The sequence below is a fragment of the Thunnus maccoyii genome, chromosome 3, assembly GCF_910596095.1.
Source record: "Thunnus maccoyii chromosome 3, fThuMac1.1, whole genome shotgun sequence".
Lineage (NCBI taxonomy): Eukaryota > Metazoa > Chordata > Actinopteri > Scombriformes > Scombridae > Thunnus > Thunnus maccoyii.
Window position 1 is genome coordinate 16,829,086 of NC_056535.1, and position 18,894 is coordinate 16,847,979.

Genomic DNA, 18,894 nt, shown 5'->3' on the forward strand with positions numbered 1-18,894 from the left:
TGTCGGAGTATGCCATTTTTCCGCTGGAATCTAATAGTCTTCACATTCACAAGGGATTCACAGGAATCAGTGCTTGTATGTAATCCAGTGTTACTGTTTGTAGTCATTGATATCAGCCACATTGTTCACTCTCCAAACAACGTATCAGAGCTGTTTTAAGTTACTGCTAATGCAAACCAACTTCCCTACTGCTGCTGGTCCACATTAAAAGCATTCAACTGGCGAAAAACAAGGTGGTGAAAGTATTTCCACAGTGCCTACAAAACAACCCATGTTCATTTTTGGCATTTTGTAAACAGCGGGTCAGTTTTAAATACTGCAGGGAGTAATGAAACAAGAGGGAGCAGCCATAGTGAGTTGTTAGATAAAGACAGTTGCAGACGACCAAGCTGCACACCTCCAACTCCTCAGCAAGGTAACCAACCAGGACTGTAACTTTAAAAATGCACATATGCATAACAAAGACTGAACTAAACTAAAATTGAAACTGAAGGAAGTAAATAAGGCTAAATAAGTCAGTTTCCACAGATGAATACTAGACTATTGAAATTAAGACAATTAATTAATTAGTTAGATACATGTACACAGCACACAACACAGTACAGAACATGTTCTCCTCCTGCAATATAAAATATGCCTAAACCTGATTTCTTCCAATAGCCTGGTTTCTCTTGTGCATATACAGTTGAAGTAGTACTGGAGTCCATGCATGATGAAAGTATTACTTCCTCAGCAATGATTTGTGAAGCATATGTAATGTAGTGAAACAGGGCATCCACAGTAGTATTTCAAAGTTTCACAGTTAATAGGCATGCTTCCCCCCTCCCCCCCCTGCATGTCCAAAAGCTCCCATGAAGCAAAAGGAAGTGTGTGTGGGGAGGTTTATAATCCACAGTTGGGAGACTAGCTGCTCTTATTGCTTCTCACCTCTTGCCAGCTCACCAGATCAATTGTGGGGGACCTCTGGAGACCACAGCAGCTGCTGACAGAGTCACTATACTTGTAGCTCATCAAGTGTTTCTGCTTATTGATTGCACGGGTGCATGGAGAGGTTGCAACAAACCCATCGCCCTGCCTTCCGCTCCTCCAGCACCATGGCCAATATAGCAATGCCATTTTCAGTCCTCAGATCCCTGCTGCTTCCACCCAAAGCCATCTTTGCACACTCCCACCAGGGCATGGAAGCAGGAAGGGGATGGAGGAGGTCTGGGCTTGCTGAGACGGATGCAGAAAATAACCCCATTGCAGGCAGAATGAAAATACTGTGTTCCGGTGAAGTGTGACCATAAGGGACAGTCTGAATTGGACACCTCTGCAGAGGTGTGAAGTAGAGTTTTTGTCTCTTTCCACAGATATGAAGGGGAAGAAGAGGTTATGGTGGGTGTGAGGAGGGTGGACTATGTGGCTGTAATGGTTCAGTGGGAGTAAATAGACCAGGGGAGAGAGAGAACTCAGGGGACTGTCACCAATTGTCACCATGAATCACCCAGCTTTTGTATTAATTTTCCTTTTTGTGTGCCTGGGGACTGAGGTGAGAAATCATCCACCTATAAATAGATGCGTGTGTGCGTCCATATGTTTGTGTGTGTCCTTGTGCGTACGGATGGGTGTGTGAGTGTGTGTTCTGTACATAACCCACTGTGATGAAGTGGCTTACACCCATAGCTAAGGGCCAGGGTCTTTCTCCATCTTGCCGTGGGGTCCATGCTAGTTGTAAGCTGTCAATGTGAATGCAGGGCTGAATGAAGGTTCTGTCTTCCTTTCATTATTCACCACCACTCCTCCGCCATATCTCATGTCTCTCCCCTGAGAGGAAGGTGCGCTGTCACTGATTCTTACTGCTGGGAAGACAACAGCTTTTTCCATTTTAAGATCAGTAGTTTTCTTAAAATGATAGTCAGGGATGTTTAATGGAGAAATCCACTCGGGGGATAGTTTTTTTTTTAGGTATTATCAACCTGTGATGCTCAATTCAATTCAATTGTGAAGTGTTGTAATTACATTTTTGGGTGTGCCTACTTTCCCTCAAACTGCATTATGAATTTCTATTTCACATAATGATTTCCTAGGAATGACATTGAAGAATACAGAAGCAGCCTCATGTCTGTGACCATGGCCAAACTCTTAACTCAAAACAATGGCTGCTCTGAATTACGGTCAATTGAAGCTATTGTTAGGGTAGAAATTGGTGTCCCTGCCTCTTCTACTGTATGATAGATGTCTCTCTGTTTGACAAATGATGGCTCTGGTCTGAAAAAAACTCTTTTTTTTATTCCAAATGACTTTCACTAAAACCTGATGTTTACTGCTTCTGTCTGATACCGTAACTAAATAAAGTGTTGTCCAAATACATCTAAAGGCAAAAGTGTTTATAGCTTTTCCAACTGGTGACACCCGAAGGGCGAAAAAGCCTGCCGTCATAGAGAGGGGGTGAGACATGATGAATAAAACAAGTGGAGATAACGACACACACTTTCAGACAGTTTCTCCTCAAAGGCATTCATGGTGTTACTCTCAGTTGCACACACAAAAAGTGATGAAAGTAGCTGATGAATGATAATGAAAGAAGAGCTTTGAGAGAGACGTTTAAATCCTGCTTACTTTCTCACCTCCACACACCTGCCCAATCCCCACGTGAAGTGGGTGTGATTGTCGGATTGTTGGTTTAGGAATGTTAATAACACTGCAGGACAGAAAGGTGTGGGTGCAATGGGTTTCAGACACTGTTCAATGATCCGACAAGCCCTTTGTGCAGCAACTGTGCCAACACTGGCTATCCAGTGTCGTGATGCAGCATGATGTTTATTTGTTAGAATATACAAATACACCAACTATTCCATTAAAACAAAAATCATCTCAGAAATGCAAGGCATAAAATGGAGTTGTAAAGCTGTTTTATAGCAAAAAGTCAGGATGTATTTTTCCCAGCGCTCTGCAATGTGCCATCATGGGCTACCAGTCACAAATTGTGTTCAGTCATGTGTGGGACAGTCATTTATAGGCTTCCCTTGTGGCCACTCACATATGGAAGCTACACTAAGTCATTGGTTACCTTTTGGCCATGTAGCATCAGGTTAGTCAGTGTTAACTACGGAGCAGTACTCCAGACCAATGGACCATGGCTTTGTCTATGTTTTCACAATAAACTGGAAGTAGATAGTTGCCCTGCAGCTCCTGTTTCCTGAGTTGTGTGGAATCACAACAAGTTACTGAGATACAGGAATTGTTGTTCTTGTTCATGTCTCCAAGCATTTTGAAATCTCAGTTATGGGAATACCTTTTTGCAGTTGCTCTGATCAATTTGTGACCCTTGACCTAGAGATAGATGGAGAGTAAACACAGGCTCTGCTGACTTTGCTTTAGACAGTGACAAGTGAGAGATTGATGAAAGGACAAGCTTTAGTGGAAAGTAAGGAGAAATGTGTGTTGAGGTCATGCATTTTCACTAGTTGTTGCTCTTGTTGCGAATGACTTACAGTAAAATAGGTAGCAGTGATTCAGTGCCTTGCTCACAACTATTGATGGACATTGTGAGGATCAAATGACCTTCTGGATTTCAGTCAGGGTCTCTAATCACAGTCCCATCCTGCCTCCTTGTCTTAAAATTAAAACGCAGCTTCAGATCCTCTCATTCTCTGATATACTAAATCCTTCATTGATGATGTTCACAGCACTCCAGGGGTTGTAATGAACCGTGCAACTTGCCTTTTTGTCGGCATACACTGTCCTTCAGCCTGCTTTGTCCAATTCTACTTAAGTTAATGATTTCCTGAATTTCCTAGAATACTTTATAACGTCTCCTAGAGAACCTCAGAGGACGTACTGCATCCAGCTGAGAGAGTAATGAACCTAACAAGAGAGGAAATAATGGAAGGACAGTGAGAGTTTCTAGTTGAAACAAATAAGCGTTGGCTTTTTTTCTAAACACTGTGTTGCAGTTTTGGGAGAAGGTGATACTCATTTGAAATTTTATTGAATTTTGGGCTTACTCTCTTGCTGGTATTTCTTTTCCTTCTGCGATGGATTCCTGCAAGTGTGGTTGTTGAACAATAGTGAAAAACAGTGTCTTCAATTCTGAGGGAATGACGCCAAAATCTGATGATCATCATTGAAAATGTTTCTGTAATTAAATTCCACTATAGTTGGGTAACACTTTATTTTATTTCTTAATAGTTTACTAGAAAGTTTCCTGGAAAAAAATAGGTAATTTGGTACTAATTATAGGGAAAATGAGACAAAAAGAATGGCTCCATTTAAACCAAAGTCAATATTCATTTATTACTCATTTATTATTGGAAACTTTATTCTTTGTACTGTATATGTTGAGGTGTATGCTTGCTCGTAGATAAATATTGCATTTTTGCATAATTTGCCGACCTGCCATTTACTGACATAAGACTCTTTGGGTTACACTAGCAAATAATTTGAATTAATTGATTGAAAGTAACAATGGATCATTGTATTTAAAGTATTTACCTATTATTAGTATCACATTCAATAGTTTTTTCCAGGAAATACAGGAAATCATTAAGAAATAACAGACTGGTAAAATAAACTGTTACTCAGTTGTTCCTGGAAATATCTTAGTGTGATGCCACTTTACATCAGCATTTGGACTAAGACTAAGAGTCTACAGCCATGCTAGCAAACACTAAAACAGCTGCAGCGCCTGGGAAAATGAAGTTTCCAAACAGAAGACGGGGTCCTGTTTGTTTGAGGGTGCAACATCAGCATGCTACTGTAATGTGCTCACAGTAACAATGCTAAGACACAAAGTACATCTGAGGCTGATGAGAATGTTAGATTTGCAGATATTTGGTCATAAACCAAAGTATTGGACAAATAGAACTTTTGACGTGATGGTGGAGCTAGATTAGAAGTCAGAGGGTCATAAAAGTTATTACAGTTCAACCTAAGGGGGAATGTGCATACCAAATCCAATATTTGTTGAGACATTTAACTCAAAACTATAAATGTCAACCTCATGATGGCGCTAGAGGAAAATTCAGGGGATAATCATAGTCATTAAGATTCATCCTCTGGCAACCATTAATGTCTATACAAAATATCATGGCGAAATATTTCAGTCTGGACCAAAGTGGTGGACCCACTGACAGACCCATATCGCCATCCTTGGAGCCATGCTGCTAGCATGGCTATAAATACACCACTGAGTAACCTTATGGACTTGGAAAGAAGGATCCAGGCTATATTGCCAGTAGCAAATCCACTCCTCATAAAACATGGCACCTCTGAAAACACGTAGAACAGAGTGAAGTAAAAATGTTCTCTCTGTCTGGGTCAATCTCCAGTCAGACCTCTTGATATTCGCTGTGGTTTGCTTCTTGACTCTTTGCTGGCCCCTTGAGTGTGAGATTCTCCAATATCTCCCATCTCTAATTTCTGACCAGCAGCCAGGACAGCCATTGAGCTGAACACAAACACTGAGATGAGACATGACACATGAAAAGGACAGTGAACCTAACTCACAGATCTTTGAAACTGGCTTCTTGATGTCATGTCTTTCAAGACACATCTGGAAGTGGGAGATTGTTTGTGTCGGGGTTATTCATCAGACCTGAGTGGAAGAATACATTTCAGATGTAAAAGGCTGAAATGTCATGTACAGTGCTGCGTCAGGCATCGGGCTCTCCTGCTATACTTATGGCCCAGTTATGTTGTGGCCATGTTTATATTTCAGAGTTAAGTGATGCAGTAAATCAAGCTCCAGGGGTGTTGTTATCTATGTTTACTTTCCTCTTATTGGTATTTCTATTGGAGGAGGGATGCTGTGTACTCACAGAGAGCAGCTGCCAGAGAGGTCAAAAACACTACAAAGCCCCATGAGACCCTCCCCTATATCTGTCTGTTTCTGTGTCCCTCTGCCCGCCCTCCACACAGACACACACACGCACACAGACAAACACATTATGTCTTTTTTTTCCAGACAACTATCCTTATCATTCCTGATTTACCCCATCATCCAGTTACATCACCATTTAAAGGAACTTCCCAATTAAATAAGGTAGCCTTTAGCAGCACTATTTCTTTTCCTTCAAATTGCTTCCTTTTGTGGTCCTTTTCTTTCTCTAAAGCAAAGTAGTCTGGTTTCACTTAGTCTGATATTTGAAATGCAGTTGGGATTCTAGCTGTCACCTGAGAAGACTCATGAAGATTATGAATCTCATCTTGATTGTTTTAATTGCAAATATACTATTCCTGGGAGGCTGCTTGGTGAGCAATAATAATAAAAATGTGATAATTTTATTGATTTAGTAGGAAGTTACTGCTTTTGTCTTACAAAGAAGATAAAAGGTCAACTGCAGAATAGAGTCTGCAAGAGTCAAAGGCACTTCAGCAGGGCTAAAGTATGAACATGAGCTTTTCAATCAATTAATTGATGGTCTCTCAAATGGCACTCTTCTGCCTATTTTCTTGCTTGATTATGCTCACACCTCTTTCTTACATACTCTCTCTGTCATTCTGTAACTACTATACTGTTTTTTATATCCAGTATTTTTCAACTCCAGCCCAACCTTTCTAGGGGAAGGCTATTATTTGTTTCTTATATAGGCATCAATATAGATATTATAATTAACCCAAAGACAAGGAAACCTGATTTTTCTGATCAGTCACAAAGCAATATTAGAAAGGCAAAGTAATGGATATTATTGCAAAAGAAGTGCTTAATAGTTTAATAGTCCAAATCATCTTGAACCACATATTGTTGAAAAGGTTTTCAGGGGTAGGCTACTGTATTTTTATTTTAGTAGAGAGGAAATTAAACAACTTTCCATATCTTTGAGGCCTCCACTCCTCATACACACTTTCACTGTGTGAGATTAGTACAGTATATTAGTTTGTATTATTATTTTTGTATTAGTTCGAGAAACTATGCTAAACAGTGCTTTAGGGCTGCAACTAACATTTTTTTTCTGTTTATTTTTTTGATTAGTTGATTTGTTTTGTCAAGAAAATGTCAGTTACTGTTTCCCAAATCCCAAGATGCAATCTAAAATGTTGTGTTTTGTCCCAACAAATAGTCCACAACCCAAAGATATTTAGTTTACTACCATAGAAGACTAAAGAAACCAGAAAATATTCACTTTTAAGAAACTGAAACATGAGAATTGTAGGATTTTTTTTCTTAAAAAAATACACAAAACGATTAATCAATTACCAAAACAGTTAGCGATTAATATTCTGTTGATCAACTAAAAAAAGACTTTTCTTGAAAATTAAATGAAAAACCCTTTATAGATAAAATAAATAAGAAGTGTCTATTTATTGCTAATCCATTGAAGTAAATATCTGAAAAAACCCAAGGCATTTCTTCACATTGATGCACAATTCCTGTAAATCCAATGTTCCCGTAAAGCAGATCTGCTCATTGATGTGCAACATCCCACACAATGACCTAATTACACAACCAGCAAAATTAAAAGAAAAGATATCTCAGTATAAACAGTACAACATTTCTGACTGCTGACAACTTTCTGTTGTTCCATTTTGTAATGTAGCCTGACCCTGATGAATACTAAAGACATATATGTTATTTTAAGTGATGCTTACAGTCATCGTTTTACCATCAAGGCACAAAAGTCTTCAATTTGTCATTCCAACCAAACTTTACGCTGTCTGGTTTCTGTAACTAGGATGCTTTCCCACCTTGAGAAGCTGTAACCACAAGCAGTCGTGAAACCAGCTGGAGTAGTGTTTGGTTGAAATGACACAAGAATTGCACATAATTTCAGAAATAGTTTGCACCTTTTGTATATTCTGAATACTTGAAACTGTTACAAACACATTAGTTTTGGGAATATTCTCTTCAAAATGAAGGCGAACAAGGAAAGTTGTATAGTAATGCATCACTTATTCTCATTCACAAAATAAATTCAAATGTTGCGTGATTAATAGACAAAGCACATAAGTGCTGCAAGTAAATCAATTATTAAGAGTGAGGTTACATAACACGGAGGACTGAAAGTGAGCCATTTTGTCAAACCATTATGAAGGTTAGGAAAAGGTAATGGTCTGTAGAATGCATTAGTTTTTAGTGGTGCTGTCATCAATTGGTTGCTCACTTTCTGGTTCTTTGCCCAGGATGATGGATCAGTCTTGAGAGTGTAAGTGTGACTGTGATGATCATAAATGTTGAGTCTGCTCCGAGGCGACAGGGAGGAACGACTGACCTGTTTTTAGATGGTTCATTCTCATCTGCCTTTGTATCCGGCAGGAGAACACATTTCAATCCCAGCAGCTCCCAGACACAGACGCAGGTTAAGTGGATGCATGTTGACTCCCATGATAGGCTATAGGGAAATAGATTGCACCCAATCAGGCTGCAGACATGGAGGCTGGGACCAGAAAAGGGCACTGGGAGAAAATAGAACATCTTGCTTGTCGTATAATTAAAACATTCACGCCAGGAGCGAGTTTTGATTATGACAGGACAGTTAATCTGTCTCCTATTTCTTTATTCATTTCCCTAGTGAGAGTGGAAATGTATGTCCAGAGATGAGACCTCCTTTGAACTGCTTATCATTGGTTAATAATAGATGTTAGTGGGAGATAACAACAATTATTAAGTGGTTAAGGAAAATAATAGAGTTCAGACTCATTTGTATTAGATATGGAACGAGCAAAGTTTAAGGCCTATTTTATGGAAATTTAGAGCAGCATATGACCAGTAATAAAAAACTTTAGATCATTTCTTATGAATTGACAGTTCGCTAAGTTTCTGTTGCTGTGGCTGTCAGTCTTTCTGGTGTCTCACAGCACCAGAAAGTATGTTTTTTTTTTTTTTTCTTTTAATGGGTCTTCGATTTTGCACAGAAGTTAACAAAAGCAGACTTCTCATTTATAGCCGACAGCTGTGGATTATGTCAGCTGAAATGATCGACTACACAGAAAGAAGGCAAAGTTCTTAATTAAAGTTTTAAGATGATTTGAACAGGTCGTACAGCAATTTAGATGCACAGGTTTCTTTTCATTCTTGCAACAGTGACACTGTTTACAAACCTGAAATGCAGGTAGGTCAAGGATGTATAAATTAGCATCTAGTTTTGAGCAATTCCTTATGTCAACCATCAAGGGAGTGATAAGAAAGAAGCTAATATTCACACGTGGAGTCACTGAATTCTTTGAAATACATCAAAGGGCGACACTCTGGATATCAACAGAAAGCTGGGAACTGAAATGAATATTTTAATCACAGATTAAACATTGGAAAACACCTGCGGGGAGGGACACATTTAATTAACGCCTCAGTTTGGAGAAAGTTGGGTTGGAAGGTGTGAATGACAGTTTTTAAAACTCCACTTGATTTTTCAAAATACCTTAACAGCTCTTGCCACAAATCACAGTTGGACTGCGTGTGCACGTTGTATGGGATTCAGCTAAAATATCTCTGATAATTAAAAAAAATTTGATAATAGTGAGAAAAAGATGAAATTAGGTAATAGAATAGATATGCCCAGTGGAGGAATTCAACAGTTAATTTACTTGAAGCACAATTTTTAGGTAGAAAAGTACTTTTTACTCCACTACATGTAAAATTACCAGTTACCTGCTGATTAAGACATTAGACTTGACATCTGTCATCAAGTCTAATGCTTGATAGATATCTTTTTTAAACACTGTGAAGGTGAAGTGAGTGTAACACTCTAAGAGTAATTTACTCATACATTATGTATGAGAATTATACATAATCCAGTGATCCAAAATGATTTGCTGCTTAACTCCAAAAGCCACAGTGATGTCAGCAATGAATATCTTTGACAACATATTTTGCGTTTGTATAGAAATATCCTTTCTTTCTCATTCCCTGTGCTGAAGGCAAAAAATCCACACATACAGTTGGCAAGGTTTTATATTTTCATGGAGTGCTGAGAATTTGCAGGTTTTCATTTCTAGCAAAGATAATAGGAGGCCATTTCATGAAGAGTTCCTCCTCTCTGGCTAATGGTGTGTTAATCAGTAAAATCACCTGATGTCATATAACAAGTTACTGCTTCAACAAGGTAAATGTTATTGTCAGTAATGCACCTATATATTGGTACGCATCTTCCTCACATTGTTTTCTTTCTCTTATCTGTGACAGTATCCCTTGGAGACATGTGTGTGTGTGCACTCATGCCGACAGTATAGTGAACTGTCTTTGTCTCAATTTCCCTGCTCATTATCGAAGAAGGTTCAAGGAGATGGGTGCTCATTTGCATACGCAGCCCCGGGGCTGGAGCCCATGTGTGTAGCAGCCAGGTGATTCATACCAGCTCCTACAGTCTTATTCTGCAGAAGATTAGATTAAAACCAATCAATCAGCTCAGATCACCCTGACCCAGAGGAAAATGAGTCAGGTGACTGCTGTAAGAGCATCCAACATGCTTCTTGCCCTCTCCGAATAGCCCAAAATAGGCTTTTTTGTTGCACAACCATGGCAACATTGCAAGTCGGCACATTCACTTAAATTTAGAGAGTAGAGATTTACGACTTACTGAGAACGTTCACACAGCGAGGGGCAGACCAGTGTGAACATAAAAATTCAAATAAAAGGAGTTATATTGTTCGGTATAAAGGATGTGATCTATTTGTTTACATGTCCACGTGGGGCAGGAGAGAGAGCCCAGACAAAGAAAAGTGTAACACAAAAGTACTATTCAATATAAAAAAGAGATTTATGCAGTTGCAACTTCATAGAAATGAAACCTTCAGGCTTTCCACTTAGCAAATAGGAATAGAGAGAGTAGAGTATCTGTTAAAGAGCAGTGGGGACTTCTTAAAAGGTTGGCAATAGAGCCATGAGAGGATAAAAAGAAGAATTTAACTTGAAGCCTTTCTTATAGTGGAGATGGTATTACATTTGTTATTCTCAATAACAAAGTTTGTAGAATAAGAATAACTTTGGTTGAAAGAGGGATATGTTGATGTCAAGCTGTGTCCACATTAAATATTTGTTGAGATCTTAACAAGGCTTGAAGTCCAGAGCTAAGCTTGTGTGTTTTTGAGGCTGCACTTACCACATGCTGATGTTTAGCAGTTATAATGTTTGCCATTTCCACCACTTCAGTTTTGTGTGTTAGCATGCTAACATGTGCTAATTAGCACTAAACACAAAGTACAGCTGTGAATGATGGAAATGGCATAAGTTTACAGGCATTTTGTCATTAATCAAAGTAGTGGGAAAATGTATATTTTGAACTGTTGATGGCACTAGATGAAAAATTAAGGGATCACCAAAGTGGTTCAACTCATCCTAGCACAGACATGAATGTCTGAACCAACTTTTATGGAAATCTGTCCAATAGTTGTTGGGATATTTTAAAGATTTTAGTGGTTGACCGAAAGATGGACATTGTGATCACTAGAGGCGCGCTATCATGGTTACAATTGTGACAGAAAAAGGGTAATGAGTGATCCATATGATGTGTTGAAGAGTTTGGAATCATTTTTGATCCATAGAAGCAATATCATTAAAAAAAGGGACATCAACCTGCTCAACCATTTATCAAGTTTGATAAAATATTGTAGTTTTTATTCTTTTAAGTGGGTTTAATATTGTCTTGAATGTTTTGTATGTGATTTTTTTCTTCCCTTTTTAGGTTTTTATGAAGTCACAGAACTAATCAACAAATAAAACAGTTAATCAAGAAGTTGGAAACAAGCTGAAGGCAATGTGGTTGTAAATGTTTGAGTAGTAAAGATATTGAGGAAGAGTTGTGTAAACTGTTAATCATTTTGATTTTTATGGACTTGGCAGTGTTTAAGTTTAATCTGTTGTCAAGCCATTTTGGCCAAGTATTCCAGCACAGTGTCTCATACTAAAACATTCATCTGTCACTTTGCGACCGATCATAGCTGAGACCTGCGTGTGCGGCTCACCCGGGCCTCCTCTAGCTGTACTCTGATGGCCCATCAGAGAACGCATTTCTCTACAGTTCCTTGAGAACTATATAAAAGCATAAAGCGAAATTATGCAAGGCTAATGTCCTCTTTAGAGAAAATATGGTATAATATTTATAAACCCTCCACTTTCTACACACCACTGGAGAGTGCAAATGTAGACACATTGATGTGGATGGTAATGCAAGTTTAATGGACTCACATGGGAGGGCATATATATTTATATTAATGTGTCAAAGACATAGTGTTATGTCAGCAAAGTGAAGACATTTTGAAACTACAGATCAGATCTTTATCTGATATTTTCTGCTTGTCTTGAGATATTTTGCCTGTCTAAGTGCATCATAATTATTGACGCTGTCCATATTTTCATTCCACGTTTTAGCAGCATTTGGTCAAAGATCTGTTGCTGCACAGCAATAGATGTGTCATGGTTCTTTGGTCCTAATTTTTAGTTGGATGTGAGAGCTGTGGAGAGCAGGGATCTAAACAGAATGGTTTTGAAGCTGTACCAATCAATTAAATAAGGTAAATTACAAATAAATGTAAAAAGTTCACTGAATGTGTCAATACAGTTTGACATATGATAGATTTCCCATGCTGGAAACGCTGGGGTCTTATTCGGAGTGAATCTGTTTAGTCTTCTTACGTTTGCCAGATTCCCCTGAAACATGTGGGCCTACAAGCAGGATATAGATGGTGGTGGTGGTGGCCATTTTTTAAATGAAAAAGACTACAGGCCTTTTATAGGGCAGGCGTGTCACAGTAGGAAAAGCACAGGTGTAAATAATAAAATGAGTGATGGCTGAATTCCATGTAGCTGCTTCAGTTTCAGGGTCTGGAGCCATTGTTAATGTTATTAGTAATGTGTGCTCTTTCTACTATAACAAGTGAAAAAGTCTTCTGTAAAAAAAGCCTGTTTGGGATTGATCATGGAGATGAATCCACACAAGTCCGTAATCCTGAGTGTGTGAAAATACAGCAGTGGATCAAGCAGAATAGCAAGACCCGCCATGAATTTCTACCTAAATGTTCAGGCTGTTTTGTTCTTGCTCATAGCTTAGAGGTATACTTGTCTCTTTCTCCTTCCACTCCCAGCATGATGTAATAAGAGGGCATTTTTCAAAGTTTTTGAAGTTATGTTGTGCATGAGGGTTCCCTGGTTTTTTATGTGCACCGCCGTACAGAGCAACTCTTTGGCGATACCTTAGGTTATGCTGTACATCTAACTTTCCACTTTCTCTCTCATGTTAACAGGAGAGGAAGCTGTGTGCATTCCCAACTATTGAGATCTATAGTCCAGATGTCATCAACTATATGGTTCCACTGTCTCGCCAGACGGACTTCTTTGTTCCAGAGATGAAGGATGAGGTCAAAACAGATGTGAAAGAAGAGGACTCTGATGAGGACAGAGGGACCGACATTACAGGTAATTTTTTACTCATTCCTATCCAAACGCCGTTTGTACTGTTCCCTGTCAGGAATTCATTGACAGTGTCAGACAAAAAGCTCTCCTGGTCAAGGTAACTCACAATAAGTTTAAAAAGCAGAATCATCACATGACAGTTGAATTCTTTGGTATTCTGTTTTGTCTTCTAATTGCACTCTAATGAAGCGTGCTGATAGAAACATTCAGGTTTCTGCTCTGATGAGACTATAGCATGTGTCAGGAGAAAGAAGGGAAAAATGTGGCAACTTATTTTGTCCAACACTGCACTGATACTCCTCCTGCCCTTGATCACGGAGGACGTGTGATATATGAGACTCTGTAATTGTTCTGTCACTCCAAGTGTGTGTCTTCAAGCGCAATGTCCTCTCAGCTGCTATTACTCTTTCAAACTTGCTGAACCTGTAGGTCCATGGCAGTATCGACTTTGTCATTGTACAAATCACTAGAAAAAGAAAATGATGTCGGGTTGATGGGACAGAGTGGGTGGTAGTTGGCTGATTTACATCAGGTGCTGTCTGCCATAAGCTTAGATCATGTGATACCTTTGTAAACACATATTAAAGGTAGAAGATGTATCAGGAAGAGGGTCCTATGTGATCTTACGGGTTTCAGCATGTTTAGATTGGAGTTGCCATTGAAGTAGAGAGGCATTACCTGAGACGATTAAAGACTGTTCTTCTGACAGCACAACTCGCAGCATCACCAGACGGAGACAAAGTTTTGATTTACTTTGCCTTTCTAACAAATGAGAAAGTTAATAAGGAAGACCTACAGTTCTAGAAAACATTTAGTAAGGTAATTCAGACAAAATTAAGTTGATCTTGCATGTTTTATAATCACGAGTCATTTTGTATTTGTGTCTTCTTTCCTCAGCACACATGCACACACGTCTCCAATTTTGCTGTTTTCTCTTTTGTTTATTAATCATGCTATCATTTTCCCCTCACAAATCTGTTTTCATATTGACTCCTTACCATCTGACATAGTTTGAAATATAAAACTATAAATGAATGGTCAATTAAATATACAAAAAACTTTTTGTCGACTCAATTTTGTGCATTGTCACAAAGAATTAAGCAAAGTGAAGCTGCTGTACAAGCAAACATGATGGATATTGTTCAGATGAGTTGATCAGCACTATATTACAGAGACTACATGTTTATAGGCTTGATTATGTGGGAAAACAGTGTCAACAGTAACTGCTTTGAGAGATTCAGAATGTTAAAGGTGCTATATGTAAGAATAGCCCCAGCCTGCCCTGTCTTGTAATACCACTTTGTACCTCAAGAGGCGATTGTGAGTCACTGACTGTTTCCAAAGTTAAAAAATACACCTACCACCACCTCTAAAGCTCAGAAATAGAAATGTAAAAACAACACATTGTGGTATATAGCCTTCCTGGAGTCTCCACTGGTTGCCTGGCAACTTTACAGTGTCAATAAAATAAGCTAATCTACCAAAATATTGTACTATTCCTTTAAGACATTTACTGCAGTATTAAAAAGCTAATGGTAAAAGTCACATTCATGTTTACCGCACTGACTAAAAGTTATTTTTTTGCACTGTATTAGCTCACCAAAATGAAGGTAGTTAGTTAAACATACTTTAGGCCTTCATGTTGCAGTCGATTGGCTACTTCACATATGTTGTAAGAGCTGTTCAAAGGTATCTAACGGTCTTGTATGCTCCTTCTGAAACACTTAACACCCAGAACCTCTTTATTGTTCATATGAGAGCTGAGAAGAAGCTGTTGTGTGTTTGGTGTTGGTAGAAACATAAATGGAGTTTCATTATTAAGAAAACTGTGGCAGTTTTCTTCCAGGGCTCAGTCCTCATCAGAAGTTCATGAGTTAAAACTAAAGATTGATGGACGATGTATTGAACAGGTTTCAGAAGTAAAATATCTCTGCCTTATTTTAGATTCCCACCTAAATTTTGAGAAGCATGTTAACATGGTGAGCAAGGCTGCAAAAGCAAACTTACATACATTTAGACTCATTAGAGATTGTTTACCATATCATGCTGCAAATAGTTTTGTGCATTCCATGATCTTTAGTTCTTCTTAAGTTAAGTTCTTAAGTTATTGTGTCACCTCTTGGTCACAAGCAGCATCTACAACAATCAAGCGTGTTAAATGATTTATAATTGAGCAATTAAAATTTTGGACAGGAAGCCAATAAGATCACATCACTGCCATGTTCTTAAGAAATTCAACATCATTTCTTGATCATTGATCATTTGATCATTTCTTTATATTTGCTAACCTTAAACTCTTCTATAAATGCCTAAATAACCAGGCTCCTCGGGTGCTCAGTGACATGGTGGTACCTCTCAGGGCTTCAGGCTCAGTAACACGAGGTGCTTCCACTGGGAATTATAAGGTGCCCTTTCATTAATCCTCACTTGGACAGATGGCTTTTTCTGTTCGGGGGATCAACATGTGGAACTTTTTACCCACAGAACTCAAAATGGATCATGACTGGGAACATTTAAACACAAACTGAAACAGCTTTTAAAGAGTGATCAATCATGTAGTCATGAGTGATCTGGTGCTTGTTGTTTTATGAAACTTTTATGGTATGTTTTTTTATGAATTGTTTGTATTTTTGTGCTGCGTTGTATGGACTTTGTTGTTGAGTTTCGTGTTGTAATGTGTGCATATGTATTGTTGAGTTTTGTGATTTGTGCTGAAACATATATATATATATATATTGTTGAGTGCAGTTTCATATATATTTTACTGATGAGTTTTATGTATTCTAAAAAAGCCCATCTGCAAGGGACGGACATTGCAAACTAGCTTAGGCTATAAATGCTGTGATATGTGGCATGAGTTCATGTTACATACTTGTCCCTATACAAATACACATTAAAAAAAGAGGAGCAGAATTTTTATTGTGAAGTGAAGTGGCACTTCAGCTTTGTATTGTGCTTTTGCAGTTCCCACTTGTGAAAATTGGAACATTAAAGTAATCTTGGTTGGTGCTTGGAAAAGTTTCAATAGATGTCTTTAAATCAGATCTTTTTCAGCTAAAAAAGACATTCTGCTCAAGAAAAAGGCAGGTGTGAGTCTGAATGAATGTATTAAGATTTCTAAGCACTCACATACACTGAAAAGAAATTTGTCTTCTGCATTTGACCCATCCTATACACTAGGAGCTGTGGGCAGCCATAGCGTAGTACCTGGGGACCAACTCCAGCTCTTTTTGCCAGTGCCGGTGGTCAGGGGCACTGACTGCCATTGTCAGAAATTAAGGGTGTGTGTGTGTTTATGTTCTCGATCCCAGACACAGCTAAGCTGTCTTAATGAGAGACCGATCAATCAGTAAAGCTGAGCTTTGTCTGACAAGTCAGCTGTGGAAATCCTACTCTGGCTGCACCTGGGAGATTGCGTTCGACTTTTCATGCTTCAACTCCACTGTCCATGTTTTAGACCACCTTGACTGTAACTCTGACTGTGCCCAAACATTTGTCCGGCTTCCACCATCACAGCAAACTGAGAGCAGTAAGCACTCCAACAAAGTGAAAACACTTTTATGATAATCTGGTGATCACAACCACTGTTTGTGCAGTGAGAAGCTTGTTAATCTTTTGAGGACACAAACCAACATCAGTGTAAAAAAGGCCAGTGGGCTTCATTTTTATACCATTTACATTAATGATAAATATTCACTTCATCACAGGAGACTTATTGGACCCAGCTATGGTATATACCGTGCAAAAATTGTAAATTAGTAATTGTATAGGTGCTTTTATTTGTTTATTTGATTCTAATCACCATAAAACTAACATAATTAGGCAATAACACACAATAAAAGTTTGATGATTGTAGGAGGTATTACCATCAGAAGTGGGTGTTGTTGTTGAGTGTTAAATGTGGTTCAGAGCATCCAACTAAACTAAAAGGTCGAGACATTGTTAGATGAACATGAACTCATAGATATCTAAACATGCCAACTGTACAGTAGATCAAGGCTATTGCAGAATTAAAGCTTATTTTATTATATTCATTCCTTGTATTTTATATTACAGTGTTTACTTTGACATCTTGCACATTGGAGCAACAAATATGTGTTCCACCCGAGCTTCCCAAATTAGGAATCAGTCATTAAACACAACAATACATATGCATTTTTTATGACGAGTGTCCTAAACTGCTCCTTCCTCCCAGCCCTCATTTGTAAACAAGACGATCCATCCACTGTATCACTTTTTAACCTGAGTTTATACATTTCCTGTTACGCTTTTCCTCGCCATCCACTCGGACTCTGATTCTTCTAACTCTCAGCATGCCTCAGCCCTGTCTGTGTGTAATTACCTCCTTAAAAATCCTCTTCTCTCTTTCAAACAGTTTGAAGAACAAGACCTTGATTCTCTGCTAATAATCCCAATGGGCCCAATTTAGCAACTAATTTAGGCAAATTGTTATCTAAAAGACTTTCAGAGGCACAGCTGGCTTCAACCAGGGTACCAATTTCAGGGTTTGCTTGCAGTAGTAGAGGAGGTGAAAGTTGTCCACCGTGAGGCTGGGCTCTTGAGGCTCTTCCTTGGGGGCTGTCCACCCAATTACCCTAAATAGACCCATTATTTCCCATAAAATTCCTGATATTGTAAAACTAGTCTCTCTGGAGAAGTCCTTTTTACTGAAACATGCAAATGAAATATAAATCGCTGCCATAAACCCAATCTATATTGATCCTAAAGCAATACCGCTGTATCAGATCACATTCACACCGAGCCTGTTCCACTGACGACTGTTCCCAGTAGTTTTGTTTGGACCTGCTACCTAATCAACAGGATGTTTTTCAGCCCATAAATAGATATTATGAATAACATAAATGGACTTCCCATATATGATTTTCTGCACTGCAGACAGGATCAGATCTGCTCGGATGTGATAATTAGATTGCTGAGTGATGTTGAGATTCTAATGAATGCAAAGGGAAGACTGACCTCAGCTCAGAGCTCGGAGACTCCCTGTTTATTGTATTTTGGTCCCTGATGACACATTTAGGACAAACACACTTTGATGTGTGGATGAGATTTATGTGGAGTGTGAAAGCAGCAGGAAAATGGCTTGGACAATAGTGTTTTAGTATCCTGTGGGATAGTCAAGTCAGATTTTATTTGTGAAACACATTTTATATCGAATCCATTCATTTTTACTTTGCAGAAACAAAAAAGATATATTAAGATCATACTGAAATATGATAAAGCATCAATGTATTGTACAAAAATAGGAGTGCAGAGAAAAATACTGCAAAAATACCATAATAAAATTTTAATTTAGAAAGACTTTACCCATAATTAAAGTCTGCGGCAGAAAATTGTTTGCTCTTTGGAGAGCAAATTTTGGCAGAAGATGATTCTTTCATCTTGATCACAGCTTCAACAGGTATTGTTGAAAACAAATGGTTATGAATATATAATCCTAATTTCACATGAGGGCTTTTTTTCTGAATTTAGCTCACACATTCTTTTCTTTCACCTTTGAAGTCTCTTCTGGAAGACCAACTGTAGAAAGCTCAGTGACTGAGTAATAT

The 18,894-nt window shown here is 38.4% G+C and overlaps 1 protein-coding gene across 1 annotated transcript in view; it reads left to right on the forward strand.

Annotated features, from left to right (window-relative positions):
- The window catches only part of tex264a (testis expressed 264, ER-phagy receptor a), a 79,487-nt gene that overhangs the window by 54,119 nt on the left and 6,474 nt on the right, over positions 1-18,894 (forward strand). Inside the window, exon 3 of the mRNA XM_042407463.1 lies at positions 13,159-13,330. Within this exon, the coding sequence (XP_042263397.1) occupies positions 13,159-13,330 (172 nt within the window). The remainder of the gene's footprint in view (positions 1-13,158; positions 13,331-18,894) is intronic.